Genomic DNA, 18,801 nt, shown 5'->3' on the forward strand with positions numbered 1-18,801 from the left:
GACCCAAGATCACAGCCAGTGTAGTACAATACATGGTTTATATATCTTAGGCTTTATGAATTATATAGCTTTTGAGTTAGTTTTCATTTAACACCTACCTCACATGGTTGTTGTGAGGATCAAATGAGGCAAAAATCACAAAATAATTAGCACAGTATAACTGAACACTTTATATATGTGAGCCATTGTCATTATTATTATAATAATATATGTTATTAGTTAATGTTAAGATTAAAATTAGTTTCTAGTAATAAAAGTATTATATTTTTAGAAATTTATTAAAGATTAAGAAATAAAGAAAATACAAAATAAGAAAGCACATGCAACCTACATTTTGCCAGCTAGGTAGAGAGCCGCCTGTCCCTAGAAGCGGAAGCCGAGAGACAGAGAGAGTAGGCGGTACAGTCAGTTTAAATAGCCATTGTGTTCTCGAACTCAGGTGAGGACTCAGGGAGATTAGAGGGAATTCTGGGAGCTAGCAAAAAGTTCCAAAGACTTCTAGGAATTGAAATCCAGGGTTCAAATCTCCATTTTTACATTTCTCCATTTGATCCTTTGGGAAAAGTTTCCCCAAAAGGATCATGAAAACATAATCAACTTAAAGATTGCAATAATTTGAGGATAAGAGGAAAAAAGAACAAAACCAATAATTGCTAGACACATAGACAAAATACCAGTTAGGGGACAGTTCCCTTTAGCATGAAAGTATACATACAAATAAATGTTCAATCAACCACACCCAAAGTTCATTCTTACTCTTCTCCTGCAGCTTGTGGTCTGGAGGCATCTTCATGGTATCTTCTCCAAACAGTTCAGTTTCTGGATTCAGAGAGGTAGCATGTTTCTTAACCTAAAATTCTTCTCAAAAGGAATTTAAACTTTGCAATTTAAAATAATATTTTTACATTTCCCCATGAAGAGGGTGATTGAAAAACACAGGATCACTTAGGCATTCATGGCTGAGTTATGAGTTATATGAATCAATTGGCAAGAGAAATTAAAAAGACATCAGAAAAATCCAAATTAAAAAATATAATTTCTGGACGAAAATATAGACTATCAAAGTCTTATGTGTAAAAATTCTAAGTAAAGGAAAAATAAATCTATAACAGGTCCTTGAATCAGGGCCCAATTAAAATGATCTAAGCAATGATGCATTTACCCAGTCAGTAGCCAGGACTACAGAAAGTTTGCCACACTATGAAAAGACAGAAAAGGGACTAGATTATAGGAGCCAGGTAAGAGCCAAGTTTGGGATACTAGTCTGTAAATATTTTCAGAGTGAGTGTGGATACAAGGAAGGCCTATGTCTTAAAGTATGTTAATCATCGCAAACTTGAGTCTTCACACTAGGTTAAGTCCTTTGTATTGGTTTAGAAGTGCATCAATCCATCCTTGATTGGTTCATCTTTGGCCCTGTGTAATGGCTCTTTTGTATATCTTGTCCTGAAATCAGACAGAATCATTAAGCAAAGTCCCATAATTATTTTTTTAAACAATTAGTGGCATCATTTTTATAGTCTCAAGCTTTGGGGGCATGCATTGACATTATAGCAAATGTATTTTAAACTCATATTACTGCAAAATCAAAAAGTTAAAGAAAATTTTAATACTGGTGACATGTGCTTCAACTATAAAAAGGGAGAGAAAAAATAAAAGACGGAAATAGTATATTGCACATGCAAGAAAAATATGAGTTTTAAAATTTAAAAATGTAGCTTATAATCATTGACTCACTGTGTCAGCTAAGAAAATATAGAATACAAGGCTTTCTCACCAAAATGAGATCCATTTCCTCTTCATATTTTGCCATGATTCACTGTGAGTACAAGCAAATGAATTTTACAAGGTAACATTTTGTTTTATAAAGAAAAGTAGTATAAATATGTAGGTATCTCCAAAATTCTCAATAGTCTAGTTAATTACAATAACAAACAAACCCACTATCATATTTCACATAAGTTGCTGTATGGCATTTTTAAAAGCCTATGAACTGATGGATATTTGTCACAGTTTTTACAAATGTAGCAAATCTTTCAACCTTGGTAAACATATTTTTAAATAAAATAAAACTTATTTTGGGTTTAGAACATTATCAAGAAATCTAGATATCATTGCAAAAAATGTGGCAGAGGAGTCTAGGAAAAAACCCAAACCTCTGTAAAGTGAGCTGAAGAGAATAAATGAGAGATGCTTCCTTTTTTTGTTGTTTGGGAGGCATTTTAGGGGTACTATATGCCCCAGGATTAACTCCCAAACTTCCATTCACATTTTTATAAATGCAGGAGTTGGGGTTTATAATTATATTTCATTTCAGCTACTAAAATGGACCTTAACTCGTGTTAGGGGCAGGCAAAATGACCAGAGATTGTTAAGAAATATTCTAAAAATCATGCCCTTAAAATCCATTTGAGATATTTAGCTCATTAAATTTTCCAAAGGTTGTTATAGCAATTTTCTGATGAAGTCCATTTATCCTCTATGTGACAATTTACAAAGTCAAAAATAGAAAAGCTGTTTTTATATGGGCTTACTCAATAATGTTTGTTCATTATAGTTATAGGGGAAAAGCAACAGAATATAACAGTAGTTAAAACCCAGTACATTAAAATGATTCAGTGTAACAGAAGAATATTGAATGCAATAATTTATGAACTTAAAATCACAAAGTTAAACCTTAAACAAAACAATCAGCGAAATGCAATAGAATACAGAGATTTTTATAAAACATGGAGTCTGAAATGCCTTAAAAATATAACCTCCCGTCTCTTTAAAGTTCCTTGGCTTTTTTATCCATTTAGATGCCTATTGTCAGATGGCAGAAGATTGGTAATGGGTAGGCAATGGGGGTTAAATGACCTCTCCAGGGCCACACCGCCAGGAAGTGTCTGAGGCCAGATTTCAACCAAGGACCTCCTGTCTCTAGGCCTGGCTCTCAATTCACTGAGCCACTGAGTTGCCTCCCCATAGTGAGGAATCTAAAATTTGGCTAAAGATTTGCAGGGAGCTGAATTTTTTCCCCTGGCACTCAGGTGAGATGAATGAAAGTATCAATACAGTCAAAAGATAACCTCTTAAAGTAGCCGTGCTTTAAGTTCCTGTTTGGAAAATCCTCTTCCTTCTTTTCTTTCATTCTCCCTCTCTGTGATCCCCTGCCCCCAGTCCACATGGAGGCTAATTGTAGCGTAAAGAAAAATCATCCCCGTTTTTAGCTGCCGGTGGAAGTGAGTCCTGGGCCTGGGGCGATGAGCGGTCTACTCTGAGGCTCCGAGGCTAGATTCAGCTGGTGCTTGGCTGGCAGGTTGCCAGGTGATCAAGAGCACAGGTCCGGATTGTTGGCCGAGCCCGGCCGGGCTGGAAGAGTGGGCAGTACTGAGACCAGGTGAGAACAATAGCCAGGAGCAGGAGCCAGAGCCGGGAGCCAGGGTCGGAGCCGGGAGCGAGATGAGTCAAGAGGCTTGCTAAAAAGGCTTGGAGAAACATGGCTTAGAAATCATTATCTAGGCTATCTTTTTTTTTTTAATTGAATTTTTTTGTCCCGTTAGATCGCCAAACTGTTAAGATTAAAATTAGTTTCTAGTAATAAAAGTATTATATTTTTAGAGATTTATTAAAGATTAAGAAATAAAGAAAATACAAAATAAGAAAGTACATGTAACCTACATTTTTCCCGCTAGGTAGAGAGCCACCTGTCCCTAGAAGGGGGGGGGAAGGAGAGAGAGAGAGAGAGAGAGACTGTGTCAGTCAGTTTAAATAGCCATTGTGTTCTCGAACTCAGGTGAGGACTCAGGGAGATTAGAGGGAATTCTGGGAGCTAGCAACTCTGGGAATTGAAGTACGGGGTTCAAATCTCCATTTTTACATTAATCAACAAACATTTTACTCTCAAGGTTTTTATATTTGTTTTGGAAATATAACATGTACACCTGTGAAGAAACTACAGATGGGAGAGTCACTGGCATTTGGAAAGATACGGAAAGTCCTCATGTAAGAGGTGGTAAGCTAAGTTTTGAAAGAATCTTGGGATTCTGAGACATAAATGATGAGCTCTCATGCCTTCAAAACTTAAAGATCAGGTTGGGGAGTAGAAAAAAGATAGGAAATTTAACGTTTTGAATGTGTTTTATTTTTCTTCAGTGACTTTTACTAACTGATAACTCATGCTTCATTGATTTTAGTCAATTGCAATTTTCATAGTTCAATTTATTCTTTAAGCACTCAGTATATGCAAGTTGTGTACCTGCCTTGGCTTAAATAATTCTCTATCTGTACAGTCTGTCCCAGATATACCTACTTTGAACAGACTTGAATAGACTGTTCATAGAAATGTATGGTAAAAATCTTAGTAATTGGCATTCTTCATCCATTTGGTTTTTCCTGAATTGATGGACAGAACAAATTCCTTTGAGTGACTAGAGATCTCGGGAGGTTCTATAGCAGCACTTCTCAACTTGTGGGTCACGACCCCGGCGGGGGTCGAACAACCAAAACACAGGAGTTGCCTAAAGCCATCAGAAAATACATATTTCCGATGGCTTTAGCTGCTGAGAAATTGCGCTACTTTACAGCAAGATCTCAGAAAGAACAGGGACCCTGCTGCCCGCATATTGTACTAATATTAGTTACCTATCAGCAGCCTTCTACCTATGAGGGGCGATGGATTTACCCTGTTGCCAGGAGACCGGACTCAAACAGAGACCCAGAGAGAGCACCAGAGAGCTGGCTCTGGAGGGGTTAAGAACGAGTCCTAGAGCAGATAACGGAGCCGAGTAACCCCAGCAAAGTGAAGCCTCAGCTCGAGCTGGAGGTTGACAACAGGAAGAAGAAGGCAGCGTCTGAGGATCCCCTCCCCAGGCAGGACTTACCTCCCGCCCCAGCACTCAGGCTGCCTCCTGCTGGATTAATATCTCTCAATATATAATTAAATATTGTTTTTGTGATTAATCACTATGTTTAAATTATGTTTGATATGTAGCAATAATAATACATAATGCATATCAGGTATTTACATTCCGAATCATAACTGTAGCAAAATTACAGTTTTGAAGTAGCCACCAAAATAAATTTTTGGTTTGGGGTCACCGTAACAAGAGGAACTGTATTGCAGGGTCACGGCGTTAGAAAGGTTGAGAACCACTGTTCTATAGTGTCCCAAGGCTTAATGCAGTCAACACAATGACTTCTACAAAGAGGAACATCTGGAGGGCTTTACAATATATCCTTTCTCAACTAAGTATAGATTCCAAAGCAGAAGAGAAGAAATGCCTGGGGAATTAAAGTTAAGTGACTTGCTTAGTGTTCTATAGCTGTGTCTGAGGCCAGATTGAAAACCAGAACCTCTCATCTCTTGACCTGGCTCTCTATCCACTGAACTACCTACCTGCTCTCAATTCAGCCTTTTCTTCTCTTCAGTGGATTTTTGTGCTTCATTTATGACCTATTCTGTTTTTTAAAGTATTATTTTCTTCAGTATTTTTTCTATGCATCATTTACCAAGCTGTCAATTTTTTTTTCAGTTTACGTGGATCACTCTCATTTCTTTTCACAATTTTTCTTCTCTTTCATTCGATTTTTTTAAAAACCCTTACCTTCCATCTTGGAATCAATACTGCCTATTGGTTCCAAGGCAGAAGAGTGGTTAAGTGACATTGGGGTTTAAGTGACTTGCCCAGGGTCACACAGCTAGGAAGTGTCTGAGGCCAGATTTGAACCTAGGACCTCCCATCTAGGCCTGATTCTCAATCCACTGAGCTACCCACCTGCCCCCTCTTTCATTTGATTTTTAAAATCCTTTGTGTGAGTTCTTCCAGTAATTCTTTTTGGGCTTGAGACCAATTTATATTTTTCTTGGCACGAATTTGGGGGCTTTAGTTGTTTTTTGTTTCTTTTCTTACTATTTGCTCATTTCTAACCTTTTTCTCATTTTTTTAACTTAAAAGCTAGTGATACTTTTTGAAAACCATTATTTGAGTGATTTTTCATGCCTTTCATGCCCCCTTCCTTTTAGTTCTCTAATGCGTTTTTTCTCCAAAAAAAATTTTTTTTAGAAAACTACATAATTCAGGGGCATTGGACTATATTGCATTTTTGTCTGTTACTTGGATAAGGACATAAATGGCAGGCTCATCACTTCATAGATGAAATAAAAGCCAAGAGGGCATTGCAATAACAATGCATTTGGATGACAGGTTATACATGAGTTTCAAAAGCCTGGCATTGAGCCATAAAATGAATTGAGTAAGGACAAATTTAAATTCTTACATGTGGGTTCAAAAAAATTAATTCCACAATGGCCAGATCTTTTGCAAAAGTTCGGGGCGGGGGGGGGGGGGGTGTCAGTGGACCAAGAAGCTTGCTATGTCAACAATAAGCTTTGACAAACAGAAAAACTGATACAATTTTCAGCTGCATTAAGAGAGAGATTATAAACAATCTTCCCTATTCAGTGCAAGATACCACAGTTTGGGATACAAATAAGCATCTTCCAGAAGAAAGACAGTAATCATGAAGAGCCATGAGATCCTGTCATATACCAGATGAAATAAGATTTATACAACACTTCGCACCACTACGTGGCACATAGTCTTCCCTTCCATATAATGAGCAGTTAAAGGAAGGGAGGATATTTACTCTGGAAAAGGGAAGACTTGAGAGGGACAGACTAGAAGGGAGAAACATGGTAGCTGTCAGAACTGGGAGCACCAGTCACCAGTGTGAATTTAGATTCACTGGAAGGAGAAATATCCTAATACCTCCAAAAAGGATTGGATCTCGTTCAGATTAATACTAGATGCTCACTTACTGGTAATGTGGTACAAGATTTCCTTATTCAAGTAGAGAGCCATGAGATCAGAGCACAAGTAGCCTTTGGTGGAAGATTACTGGCAGAAAATATCACTTTTCCATTATTAAGAAGCTTTCTCAGCATCAAGTTATTGTATAAATGGCAAACATTGGAACAACATAGTGAAATATAATCAGAGGACTCTTTGTGCCGGTGAGTGGTATATTTTAGGGCTCAAGAATTTAAATAGAGATGCGTGTTTTCATAGTGGAAATAACAGTAGGATTTTCTCCCAAGCTAGATTTGAGATTTTTACAAATAAGTTGTAACCAATAAAAAAATTGCAATGATAGTAAATCCTTCATGTTTTTTTCAGATGTCCAGTTAAAAATCTTCTGGATAAACTAAAATGTAAAGTAGGATAGGACTAGAGTTTTCAGGAACAATGCTTTGTCTTCTAGGACCACTACTCTTATCTCCTGATTTTAAATTTTCTGATCATCCTCCCCAACTCTTGGAAATATATATTTATATATTTATATATATTTATATATTTATATTTATATACACACACACATATATCCTTCCTGCCTCTCAAGCTGAAAACCCCATTGGAATCCCCTTTAATAACATGAGTTTGTATCCTACTCCCACATGCACCCAATTCTTCCCCACTAATATCAAGTCAATTACCAAGTATTTCTGGAATCCACCTTTTCTGTTCCATTCCCACAGCCATAGACATGCTACAATAATAGCACCTATCTCCCAGGGATGTGGTGAGAATAAAAATGAGAAAATATTTGTAAACTGCTTTACAAACCTTGAAGTACCATGTAAAGACTATCTATTATAATTATTGGCAATAAAAATTATTACAAGGAATAAACCACTGCTTGGAGTAGAAGGGAAATAGAAATATACATATATGTTTGTGTGTAAAATAAAGTAATATAACAAATAAAAATAAGATTTTAAAAAACAGAGATAAACTAGTCCTGAAATAGGATTTTGAGTTGTAAACACATCAGGAAGAATTAGCAATCTAAAACTTTCTCCTTCGATTGGTCAACTGCTAGTGTCCTGCCCACCTAGGGAAACATGATGAACACCACCCCCCTGGCACATGACAATAACGTTTATTCTGAAACATTGTTCCAGTTACAGCACCAACTTCTTACTTAGCCTTTTGTGGATCAAAGTTACCCTTTGTAACAGATTTAAAGCCCAAAAAGTAATTTTGCATCCACATCCTTTTAATTAATTACCTACTTATCTTAATGAATTCCAATTTAATCTTCACAAACAGTTAAAAGGCAACTTAATTTTCTTATACATTGACCCCACCAAAATGTCTTCTTTAAATCATTTGACAGACTACTACCCTTGCCTGTAATGTTTTACAACCCTCTCTTAATAGCCTCTTCAGGTCTTAAAACTTAATAATGATTCGCTTCTTTGGTGCATTCTGAAATATCATAAATCATCATTCACTCCACAAGTACACAAAGTTATAATTAATTTTTATTTATTTGTTTCTGCTCTATTTTTATCTTGTTTATCTTAGTTCTTCTTTAAATACTGAAATAAAGCACCCATGTTCTTTATTACTCCCCTTGGTGCCTAAAATCATGCTCATACAATAGTAATTGCCCTGAATCTTACCGATAGATATCTCATACTTCATTGATTTTAGGTAACTTTTAGAGCTCACTTTGAAGACTAGAGTAGAAATCTTCTTTCTGTTCTCTTCCTTACCCTACAGTCTGATATCTACCCTTATCATTTAACCAAAAACTGATCTCTGCAAAGTCACCAGTAATCTTTTTTTTTTTTAACTCAATGATGTGGTATATTGGTTCCAAGACAGAAGAACAGTAAGGGCTAGGCAATGGGGGTCAAGTGACTTGCCCAGGGTCACATAGCTAGAAGTATCAAAGGCTATATTTGAACCCAGCATCTCCCATCTCCAGGCCTGGCTCTCTATCCACTGAGCTACCACTTAGCTGCCCCCACTAGTGATCTTTTACTTGCTGAATCTAATGGCTTTTTTTTTTCAGTCTTTATCCTTCATTTACATGTAGCTTTGAAATTGTTATATGCCTTTTTCTCCTTGACACTCTCTCCTCTCTTGGGTTTTCTTATATTACTCTGCTTAAATGACTATTCCTTAATCTTCTTTGGTAGGTCTTTTTCTAAGCAATAGTCATTAAGCATGGTTATCCACCTCTGTGCTGAAGATTCTCAAATCTATCTATCCAGCCCTAAATGTCAACCTCCATTTTCACATCTCCAACTGCCAACAGTTCAAACTAGATTTCCTATATTCCTATACTTGAACTAGATTTCTTTAGACTCAACATGTCCAACGCTGAACTCATATTCTTTCCCTTCAGTACTTCTCTTCCAAACATCCATATTGCTATCAAGAGTAAGCAACTGGCTTAGGGACAGAATGCTAGGATTGGAGTCAGAAAGACCTGAGTTCAAATCTAGCCTTGGGTACTTCCTAGCTATAGGATCCTGGTAAATTCATTTAACCCTCAGTTTCCTCATCTATAAAATGGGGATGATGATAATAATAATACCTACTTCCCACAGTTGTTATGAGGATGAAATGAAACAATAATATAAAAGCCCTTACAATAGTGCTTGGTACTATGTAAATATTAGCTATTATCATCATTATCATTCTTTTATTCATCCTCCTCCTCTCTCTGTCTGCCAAATTGCAACCTAGGTAGTGTGTAGATAGAATCCATTCCTAGGCTCATCCAACCCAGCTTTTCCTACCCCACATCCCATTTTGCCTGCCTGCATTATAGGATGTATGGGTGTGGGGGATAAAAGGTGTGGGGCCTTCCTTTTGATTAACACTGTGGTGGAAGATGGTGGGGAACAGGAGCGAGGGCACCTGCTCAAGGGCTTTTGTGAGCTCAAGCAACTTGGCAGGCTTCAACTTTCTGCTTCCTGATTTGGCTTAGGGTAATTTAGCTAGGTGATATCCTCTGTCTCCTTTCTACATTTCCCTCCTTTTACTTTATCTCAATTTTTTTTAAAAATATATTTTATTTGATCATTTCCAAGCATTATTCGTTAAAGACATAGATCATTTTCTTTTCCTCCCCCCCACCCCCCATAGCCGACGCGTAAGTCCACTGGGCATTAGATGTTTTCTTGATTTGAACCCATTGCTTTGTTGATAGTATTTGCATTAGAGTGTTCATTTAAAGTCTATCCTCTGTCATGTCCCCTCAACCTCTGTATTCAGGCAGTTGCTTTTTCTCGGTGTTTCCACTCCCATAGTTTATCCTTTGCTTATGAATGGTGTTTTTTTTCTCCTGGATCCCTGAAAGTTGTTCAGGGACATTACACCGCCCCTAATGGAGAAGTCCATTACGTTCGATTATACCACAGTGTATTAGTCTCTGTGTACAATGTTCTCCTGGTTCTGCTCCTCTCGCTCTGCATCACTTCCTGGAGGTTGTTCCAGTCTCCATGGAACTTCTCCACTTTATTATTCCTTTGAGCACAATAGTATTCCATCACCAACATATACCACAGTTTGTTCAGCCATTCCCCAATTGATGGGCATCCCCTCGTTTTCCAGTTTTGGGCCACCACAAAGAGCGCAGCTATGAATATTTTTGTACAAGTCTTTGTGTCCATTATCTCTTTGGGGTACAGACCCAGCAGTGCTATGGCTGGGTCAAAGGGTAGATATTCTTTTGTCGCCCTTTGGGCATAGTTCCAAATTGCCCTCCAGAATGGTTGGATCAGTTCACAACTCCACCAGCAATGAATTAATGTCCCTACTTTGCCACATCCCCTCCAGCATTCATTACTTTCCTTTGCTGTTATGTTAGCCAATCTGCTAGGTGTGAGGTGATACCTCAGAGTTGTTTTGATTTGCATCTCTCTGATTATAAGAGATGTAGAACACTTCTTCATGTGCTTGTTAATAGTTTTGATTTCTTTATCTGAGAACTGCCTATCCATTTCCCTTGCCCATTTATCAATTGGAGAATGGCTTGATTTTTTGTACAATTGATTTAGCTCATTATAAATATGAGTAATTAAACCTTTGTCAGAGGTTTCTATGAAGATTTTTTCCCAATTTGATGTTTCCCTTCTGATTTTAGTTATATTGGTTTTGTTTGTACAAAAGCTTTTTAGTTTGATGTAGTCAAAATTATTTATTTTACATTTTGTGATTCTTTCTATATCTTGCTTGGTTTTAAAGCCTTTCCCCTCCCAAAGGTCTGACATGTATACTATTCTGTGTTTACCCAATTTACTTATGGTTTCCTTCTTTATGTTTAAGTCACTCACCCATTTTGAATTTATCTTGGTGTAGGGTGTGAGGTGTTGATCTATTCCTAGTCTCTCCCACACTGTCTTCCAATTTTCCCAGCAGTTTTTATCGAATAGTGGATTTTTGTCCCAAAAGCTGGGATCTTTGGGTTTATCGTATACTGTCTTGCTGAGGTCGTTTTCCCCCAGTCTATTCCACTGATCTTCCTTTCTGTTTCTTAGCCAGTACCAAATTGTTTTGATGACTGCTGCTTTGTAATATAGTTTGAGGTCTGGGACTGCAAGGCCCCCATCATATGTGTTTTTTTTCATTATTTCCCTGGATATCCTTGATCTTTTGTTCTTCCAAATGAACTTTGTTATGGTTTTTTCTAAATCAGTGAAGAAGTATTTTGGTAGTTCAATGGGTATGGCACTAAATAGATAAATAAGTTTGGGTAGGATGGTCATTTTTATTATATTGGCTCGTCCTATCCATGAGCAGTTAATGTTTTTCCATTTGTTCAAGTCTAGTTTTAGTTGTGTGGCGAGTGTTTTGTAGTTGTGTTCATATAGTTCCTGTGTTTGTCTTGGGAGGTAGATTCCTAGGTATTTTATTTTGTCTAAGGTGATTTTGAATGGGATTTCTCTTTCTAGTTCTTGCTGCTGAGCTGTGTTGGAGATATATAGAAAAGCTGATGATTTATGTGGGTTTATTTTGTATCCTGCAACTTTGCTAAAGTTGTTGATTATTTCAATTAGCTTTTTGGTTGAATCTCTAGGATTCTTTAAGTAGACCATCATGTCATCCGCAAAGAGTGATAACTTGGTCTCCTCCTTGCCTATTCTGATGCCTTCAATTTCTTTATCTTCTCTAATTGCTACTGCTAGTGTTTCTAGTACAATGTCAAATAGTAGAGGTGATAATGGGCATCCTTGTTTCACTCCTGATCTTATTGGGAATGCATCTAGTTTATCCCCATTGCAGATGATATTAGCTGTTGGTTTTAGATATATACTGTTTATTATTTTTAGGAATGACCCTTCTATTCCTATGCTTTCTAGTGTTTTTAATAGGAATGGGTGTTGTATTTTATCAAAGGCTTTTTCTGCATCTATTGAGATAATCATGTGGTTCTTGCTAGTTTGCTTGTTGATGTGGTCAATTATGTGGATGGTTTTCCTAATGTTGAACCAGCCCTGCATCCCTGGTATGAATCCTACTTGATCATGGTGAATGATCCTTCTGATCACTTGCTGGAGTCTTTTTGCTAGTATCCTATTTAAAATTTTTGCATCTATATTCATTAGGGAGATTGGTCTATAGTTTTCTTTCTCTGTTTTTGACCTGCCTGGTTTTGGAATCAGTACCATGTTTGTGTCGTAAAAGGAGTTTGGTAGAACTCCCTCTTTGCTTATTATGTCAAATAGTTTGTATAGTATTGGGGTTAACTGTTCTCTGAATGTTTGATAGAATTCACAGGTGAATCCATCAGGCCCTGGGGATTTTTTCTTAGGAAGTTCTTTGATGGCTTGATGGATTTCAATTTCTGATATGGGATTATTTAAGAATTCTATTTCCTCTTCTGTTTACTTTATCTCAATTTTGATAAAAACTTAATTGTTAAGAGCTACTAACAGACTCATGACTTGAGAGTTAATTTTATAGACCATGACCACAATCTCTTTTTTAAATTAATAGCACATTCAATATTTTACTTTTCATTTATTACAGTAGTATCCTTGACTCCTTATTCTTTCAAACTGCACGGTTCTGCGTGTTTCCAAGGCCTGTCAATGTAAACTTTACATCTTTCAAATGTTCTCCCTCGTCTCTTCTAACCATGTCACCACTCTAGTACAGGCCCCTATCACCTCACACCTATACTATTGCAGTAGTCTACTGGTTGGTCTTCCTGCTTTAAGTCTCTCCCCACTCCATTCTGTCCTCCACTCAGCTGTCATATTAATGTTCTGAAAGCACAGGCCTGACCATATTCCCACTTCTCACTCATTTTAATTCCAGTGACTTTCTGTCACCTTCAGGATCAAATAAAAACTACCTATTTGGTGTTCTAAGCCCTTCATAACCTCTGCCACACACATACATACCATTCCAGTCTTCTTACACCTTATAGCATTCTCCTTCCTCATATAGCATGCAATCCAGTGATGCTAGCCTCCTTACTGTTCTTTAAGCAAGACATTCCTCCTTACTGGATATTTTCATTGGATTCCTGGAATTCTGCTTCCTGGCTTCCCTGACTTCCTTCAATCCCAGTTAAAATCCCTTTTTCTTCAGCAAGCTTTTCCCAATCTTTATTTCCTACTTATCCTGCATGTACTTGGTTTGTTGTTGCATGTTGTCTCTCCCATTAGACTGTGGGGTACTTGAGAGCAAGGACTGCCTTTTATATTTCTTTTATTTCCAGTGAATATCTCTGTGACTGCTACATCATAGATGCTTAATAAATGTTTATTGTCTGAAGGAAACATTTATAAAGCATTCTGCTTGGCTGAAGATATAAAGTCCAAAAAAAAAAGTTGGTTGATGAATGGATATCCACAGTAGTCTCTTGAGACAGTTCCCTTTATTTTTCAGAATTATTTCTCTTTTTTCCTCAGAACATCATTGTTGAGAATTTCCTTGGCTGATTTTCCCTGGAGAATTTTAGGAAGACACACACACACACACACACACACACACTGTAAAAATGTAGATTTGAACCCCAGACTTCAATTCTCAGGAGTCTTTGGTAGCTTCCAGGGTTCCCCATAATCTCAGGTGAGGTCATCACCTGGGCCGAGGAGAGAGGGGTTTTTAAATGGACTCTGCCTTCTTCTCGCTCTCTCTCTCTTCCTGCTTGCCCTTCCAAGCACACGTCTAGTCTGGGCACACGTGTCTCTACCAGGCAGGATGTACAGTGAGTGATTGTGAATGGGCTCTCTGGGCCTAAACACGTGCTTTCTTATTTTGTATTTTCTCTATTTCTTAATCTTTAAATAAACCTCATAAAAATATAATACTTTTAACAAAGAAACTAATTTTAACTGCTACAACACACACACACACATACAGCCAAGCACTTTTTACAAATAGCTCATTTGATCTTCACAACTGAGGCAGAGGTTAAATGACTTGTCATGGAGCACAGAGCTAGTAAATATCTGGGTCCAAATTGAGACCCAGATCTTCCTGATTCCAGAGCTAGCAGTAAGTCCAAGGATGTAAGGGACTCAATTCATAATTGAACTTTTCAACCATACGGTCAAGATTATGAAGGAAGGAGAATGACAGCAAAATAAGGATTGCAGACTGGGTAAGGAGGGGAAAGGTAGAGGGATTGACAAGTACAGTGAGGATGAAGAATTAGATTGGAGGAGGATATCAGGAAAAGGGCAGAAGGAGAGGAGAAAGGGGAGAAAACTATGATTAGAAAAAAGGATTTTGGAATTTTGGATAAGTTTATAAGTGAGATCAAATAAAGGTTTAGGTTGTCCAGCATGGGTTTGAAGACCTCAAATATGAGGATAGGAGTTGAAATTGAGAGAAACACTATGAACCATATACTAAAGCATTCAAGGAAAGACCAGAAAAATGACCTAGAAGCTGCTCTGGCATAGATGACTTAAATGAGTAAATCTCAAGAGAGAAGAAGTAATGACTTTTGAGTAAAATAAGGGGTCCTTCAATTTTGTTGCTCTTTTGTTGAGAATTTTTTCCTAGCATTCAAAACAAACAATTAGAAAGTATACTGCTACATTTTCAGAGTTACAAGGATTTTCATATTTTAAATTCTACTCCCTGACACCTTTTTTTTTTTTTAAGCTAGAATATAGAGGGGAAAGGAATAGAAAAACAAGGTGCCCAGTTTAATGAGATTGTATTCTTTAATAAGATCTGGATAAAAGTGGGAAAGAAGTTGACCTCCTAAAAGAGAGCTTCATTGTTTTGTGTAACTCCCATTGCTTTTCGTATATTCTTTCTTTGATTAACATTGGGAGATTTAAGTGTTACAGGAGTGTTGCATCCTGGTATGATGCTGCTGATTCACTGAAAAATTCATTTCTGTTGCTCAGGGAAATACAATCATAAGGACAGTCTTAAAGTGGCAGTGAGAAGTGTACCTACTCCTCTAGCACAGTGTGGTTTGAAAGAAATACACAGTACTAGTTGAGGATGACCAGGGATGTAGCATCTTCTGTAAAGGAACCAAATTTCTGTTAATATCAGAAGGTGGGAAGAAAATTAAGTGGTGATATCTAAGAGACAAAGATATTTGCTAAAGTCCTTTGAGAGTATAAGGATTCCAGAAGGAAAAGGAAAAGATATAATTACTTTTCTTTCTTTCTAGGTACACAAACGAATGGCCTGGACTTCCAGAAGCAGCCTGTTCCTGTTGGAGGAGCAATCTCTGCAGCTCAGGCTCAGGCCTTCCTTGGACACCTCCATCAGGTAAAACATTCTGCTTAAATGGGAAAAATTCAAGACAAAACTGGGAGTATAGCAGCATTAATACATAAGGAAGACAGTAAAGAATTTTCTAATTTTCCTTTTACAAAAGTATAATTTGAAGCATGCGTTTTACAAACTGATGTGATTGTGTCAGTGGCTATAATTTAATAGGTTCTTTAGGCCACAGACCTCATGCTGCAGGCAAAAAGATTCTCTTGCTTTGAATATGTGTGTGTGTGTGTGTGTGTGTGTGTGTGTGTGTGTGTGTGTGTGTGTGTGTGTGTGTATGATAACTAAATTACTTGTGTTAGTAGCATAAGGGCCAGTTAAGATGATAGTCCAAAATCAGATAAACAATTTGGAACTGCTCCAGCATGCTTGTTTTCACAAAGAAAGTAGCAATTTGCACATAATATTATTCCATTAATAACTTTTTAAAACACCTTTTAATATAAACCACTCCTACCTACTATACTGGTTCAGAGGAAGCATGGTATAGTGTGAGGCCCAATCTGACATTTTACCATTGGGTTATTAAATATGACCCATATTCTGTTTGAGCTTGTTTCTTGTTTTGAGTGAAGAAAATTCTTTTACCCTCATCACAGGATTGATGTGAGATGACAAGGTGAAAACACCATATACCTTCATTGTCCTTTGGAATTTTACAAGAATTATTATCAATCCTTGTTTGGTGTAAAATAAGTATCCTTCAACTTTGTTGCTCTTGTATTAAGACTTTTTGTTCCAGGTATGCAGAACAAGCCTTTATTAAAGCACACACTTTGTTGCATTTCCAGGTTCACAAGAATTTTTGTGGTCTAAATTCCACTTCTCCATTTTTTTAGGTGGAATAAAAACGAAAAAGCAATAGAAAAACAAAGTGTTGAGTTTAACAAGAGTGTTTGTATAAGATCTGGGTAAAGAAGAAAGAGAAATAGATTCTAAAATAGTGGAGATGAGATATAACAAACATTTTCCTGTTTCATTCCCTTGGGATTTTCAAGTTCATTGTTTTGTGTAACTCCAGCACTTTATTTTCATCTCTTCATCCATTAAACCTGGGAGCTAATGTACTATACAGCGTTACAAGAATGTTGCGTCTTGGTATAATGACACACTTATTCACTATGCCTTGGGCAAAAAACTGAAATCATTTGCTAGATGGTGTTTTCATAACTGATGCTACTTGAAGGGCAGAGACTTAGGAAGAATCTGGTCCTTGGTAAAGTGGTTAAGAAAATTCTTTCTGATAATCTGATATGATCTGAACACTGGACCATTGATTAAAGAATATGAATTACAAGGTTCTGGCTAGGGATAGTCAACATCTATCAAATAGCTAGTAATACTGTATTTACTTGGAGATTTATAAAATTAACCAGATCAAAATCAATAGGAGAGGAGGGGAGGAAGAAAACGAAGTCTGTCCATTAAGCTGTATGACATAAATGCTAGCTGCATTATAGGACAAAGCAATAGCAACAGAAATACCCTGGGAGTTCCCAAAAGACACAGAGTCCAAGGAAGAAGCCTTTAGAACCCATGACTTCAGATTTTGATATTTATTTGCTGACATTATGGTAGCAAACAAGATGAGCTAAAGATCCTTTTATGAGGAGGTAAGTATCACCTTATATGCATCTCTAAATCTTACTGGAGAGACCTGTGCCTAGAAAAAGGCTGTTCAGGGATAAATCTTACTTAAGAATAGGAAAAGGGAGATCAGCAGTATATATTTAAAAGACATTTCATAATGCAATAAAAATAGAAAATAATAAAGGGATGAAAGCTAAATTATGAATGGACCAAAATACAAGTAATAGAAATGATAATAAATGGTGACAAACAATATTATTTCTGGGATACAGCTAAATCATACCTTAGAGAAAAAATTATAATAATAGAAATAAAAGTAGTGAACTGAATATGTCATTTTAAAATTAAAAAATCAACAAATAATCTTGACATTAATGCAGATAAGGCATTATTTAGAAGAGAAATAGATAAATTGGAAAACACTATAAAATTGATTAAAAACTAAAAGCTGATTGTTTGAAAAAAACTAACAAATATAGACATCTTTAGCCAATATGATCAAAAAGAAATGAGAAAAAAATCAAATAACTAAAAATAATAAACTGAATATAACAACAAACTGAAATCACTATAAATGAGAGGAATAAAAGAATGTATAGCCCGCAGAACCGAATTACATTCAAATAAAATTAAGAATTTCAAAAGAAATAGAGTACTATATATGAAGGTATTAAATACAGAAAGTAACAGATCTTGAAATGGGGATTTTAATCCCTTTGTAGCAAATGAATTTTACTGTAAAAGAATTGCCCCCCAAAAGGGAGGGAAGGGATATCAATAACTTTAGAAGTGAATGTTACCAAGTATACAATATAACTATTTAACAAAAATGAAGAAGGATCACTATTCAAGGTATCTGAATCTGGTAAGGGATTGGAAAAATCTTGGATCTTATTAATAATAATAATCTGACAAAGAAAACATCAACAACTACAGACAGACTCCTATATGTCTATTCTCCAATCTATATAAAAATTTTATGAGTCTTCTAAACATGAACTGATAGCATCCTGGATGAGACCACTAGAGAAAATAAGCAAGCTTTCACAAATGTCATCAATATTCCACATCTCTACCTTTCAAGAATTGTGTGAAAGGTGGAAAGAACATCAGATCTCACTATTCCTTTTGTTTTTTTAATTATGAAAAAGTATCAGTAATAACTAACATAATGTTTGCAAAGTACTTTACATGTTATCTCAGTTGATTTTCACCACATTGTGAAGGAGAGACTGTTATTCCTCTTCTACTAATGAAGTAAGTGAGGCAGAGTTAAGTGACATGCCCAAAGGTCACCTAGCTAGTATTAAGTGTCTGAATCAGGTTTTGAACTCAAGGCTTCCTGAATCCAAATCCAACACTTTATCACTGTACTACCTAACTTAGATTTAAGTTACTAGAGCAAAATGCCAAAAAAATATCTCCCATCCATGCTTCAAAATTTCTTAAAAAGATAAAACAGCAATAACCATGCTTAACAAACTTCTTATCACAAATACCAAGCCTTTGAAAATGAGAAAGAAATGCTTGGCAAAGGGACTTGGAGGAAATTCAGCACAGAGCCCGAATTGAGAGAGAATCTTTGTAGATGATGACGTCCATAGCCTCCTAGAAGCCATCTATCAACATCCAAAAGAGTTTGTTCACAGAGGAAAGATCAAGAACTGCC

The 18,801-nt window shown here is 36.6% G+C and overlaps 1 protein-coding gene across 3 annotated transcripts in view; it reads left to right on the plus strand.

Annotated features, from left to right (window-relative positions):
• Nucleotides 1–18,801, plus strand: part of POU2F1 (POU class 2 homeobox 1) — a 261,553-nt gene that overhangs the window by 150,847 nt on the left and 91,905 nt on the right. For all 3 annotated transcript variants that reach the window (XM_056815490.1, XM_056815491.1, XM_056815492.1), the window contains one exon: nt 15,433–15,533. In XM_056815490.1, coding sequence (XP_056671468.1) covers nt 15,433–15,533 — 101 coding nt within the window. The remainder of the gene's footprint in view (nt 1–15,432; nt 15,534–18,801) is intronic.

Source organism: Monodelphis domestica, chromosome 2 (assembly GCF_027887165.1).
Source record: "Monodelphis domestica isolate mMonDom1 chromosome 2, mMonDom1.pri, whole genome shotgun sequence".
NCBI classification, from domain to species: Eukaryota; Metazoa; Chordata; class Mammalia; order Didelphimorphia; family Didelphidae; genus Monodelphis; species Monodelphis domestica.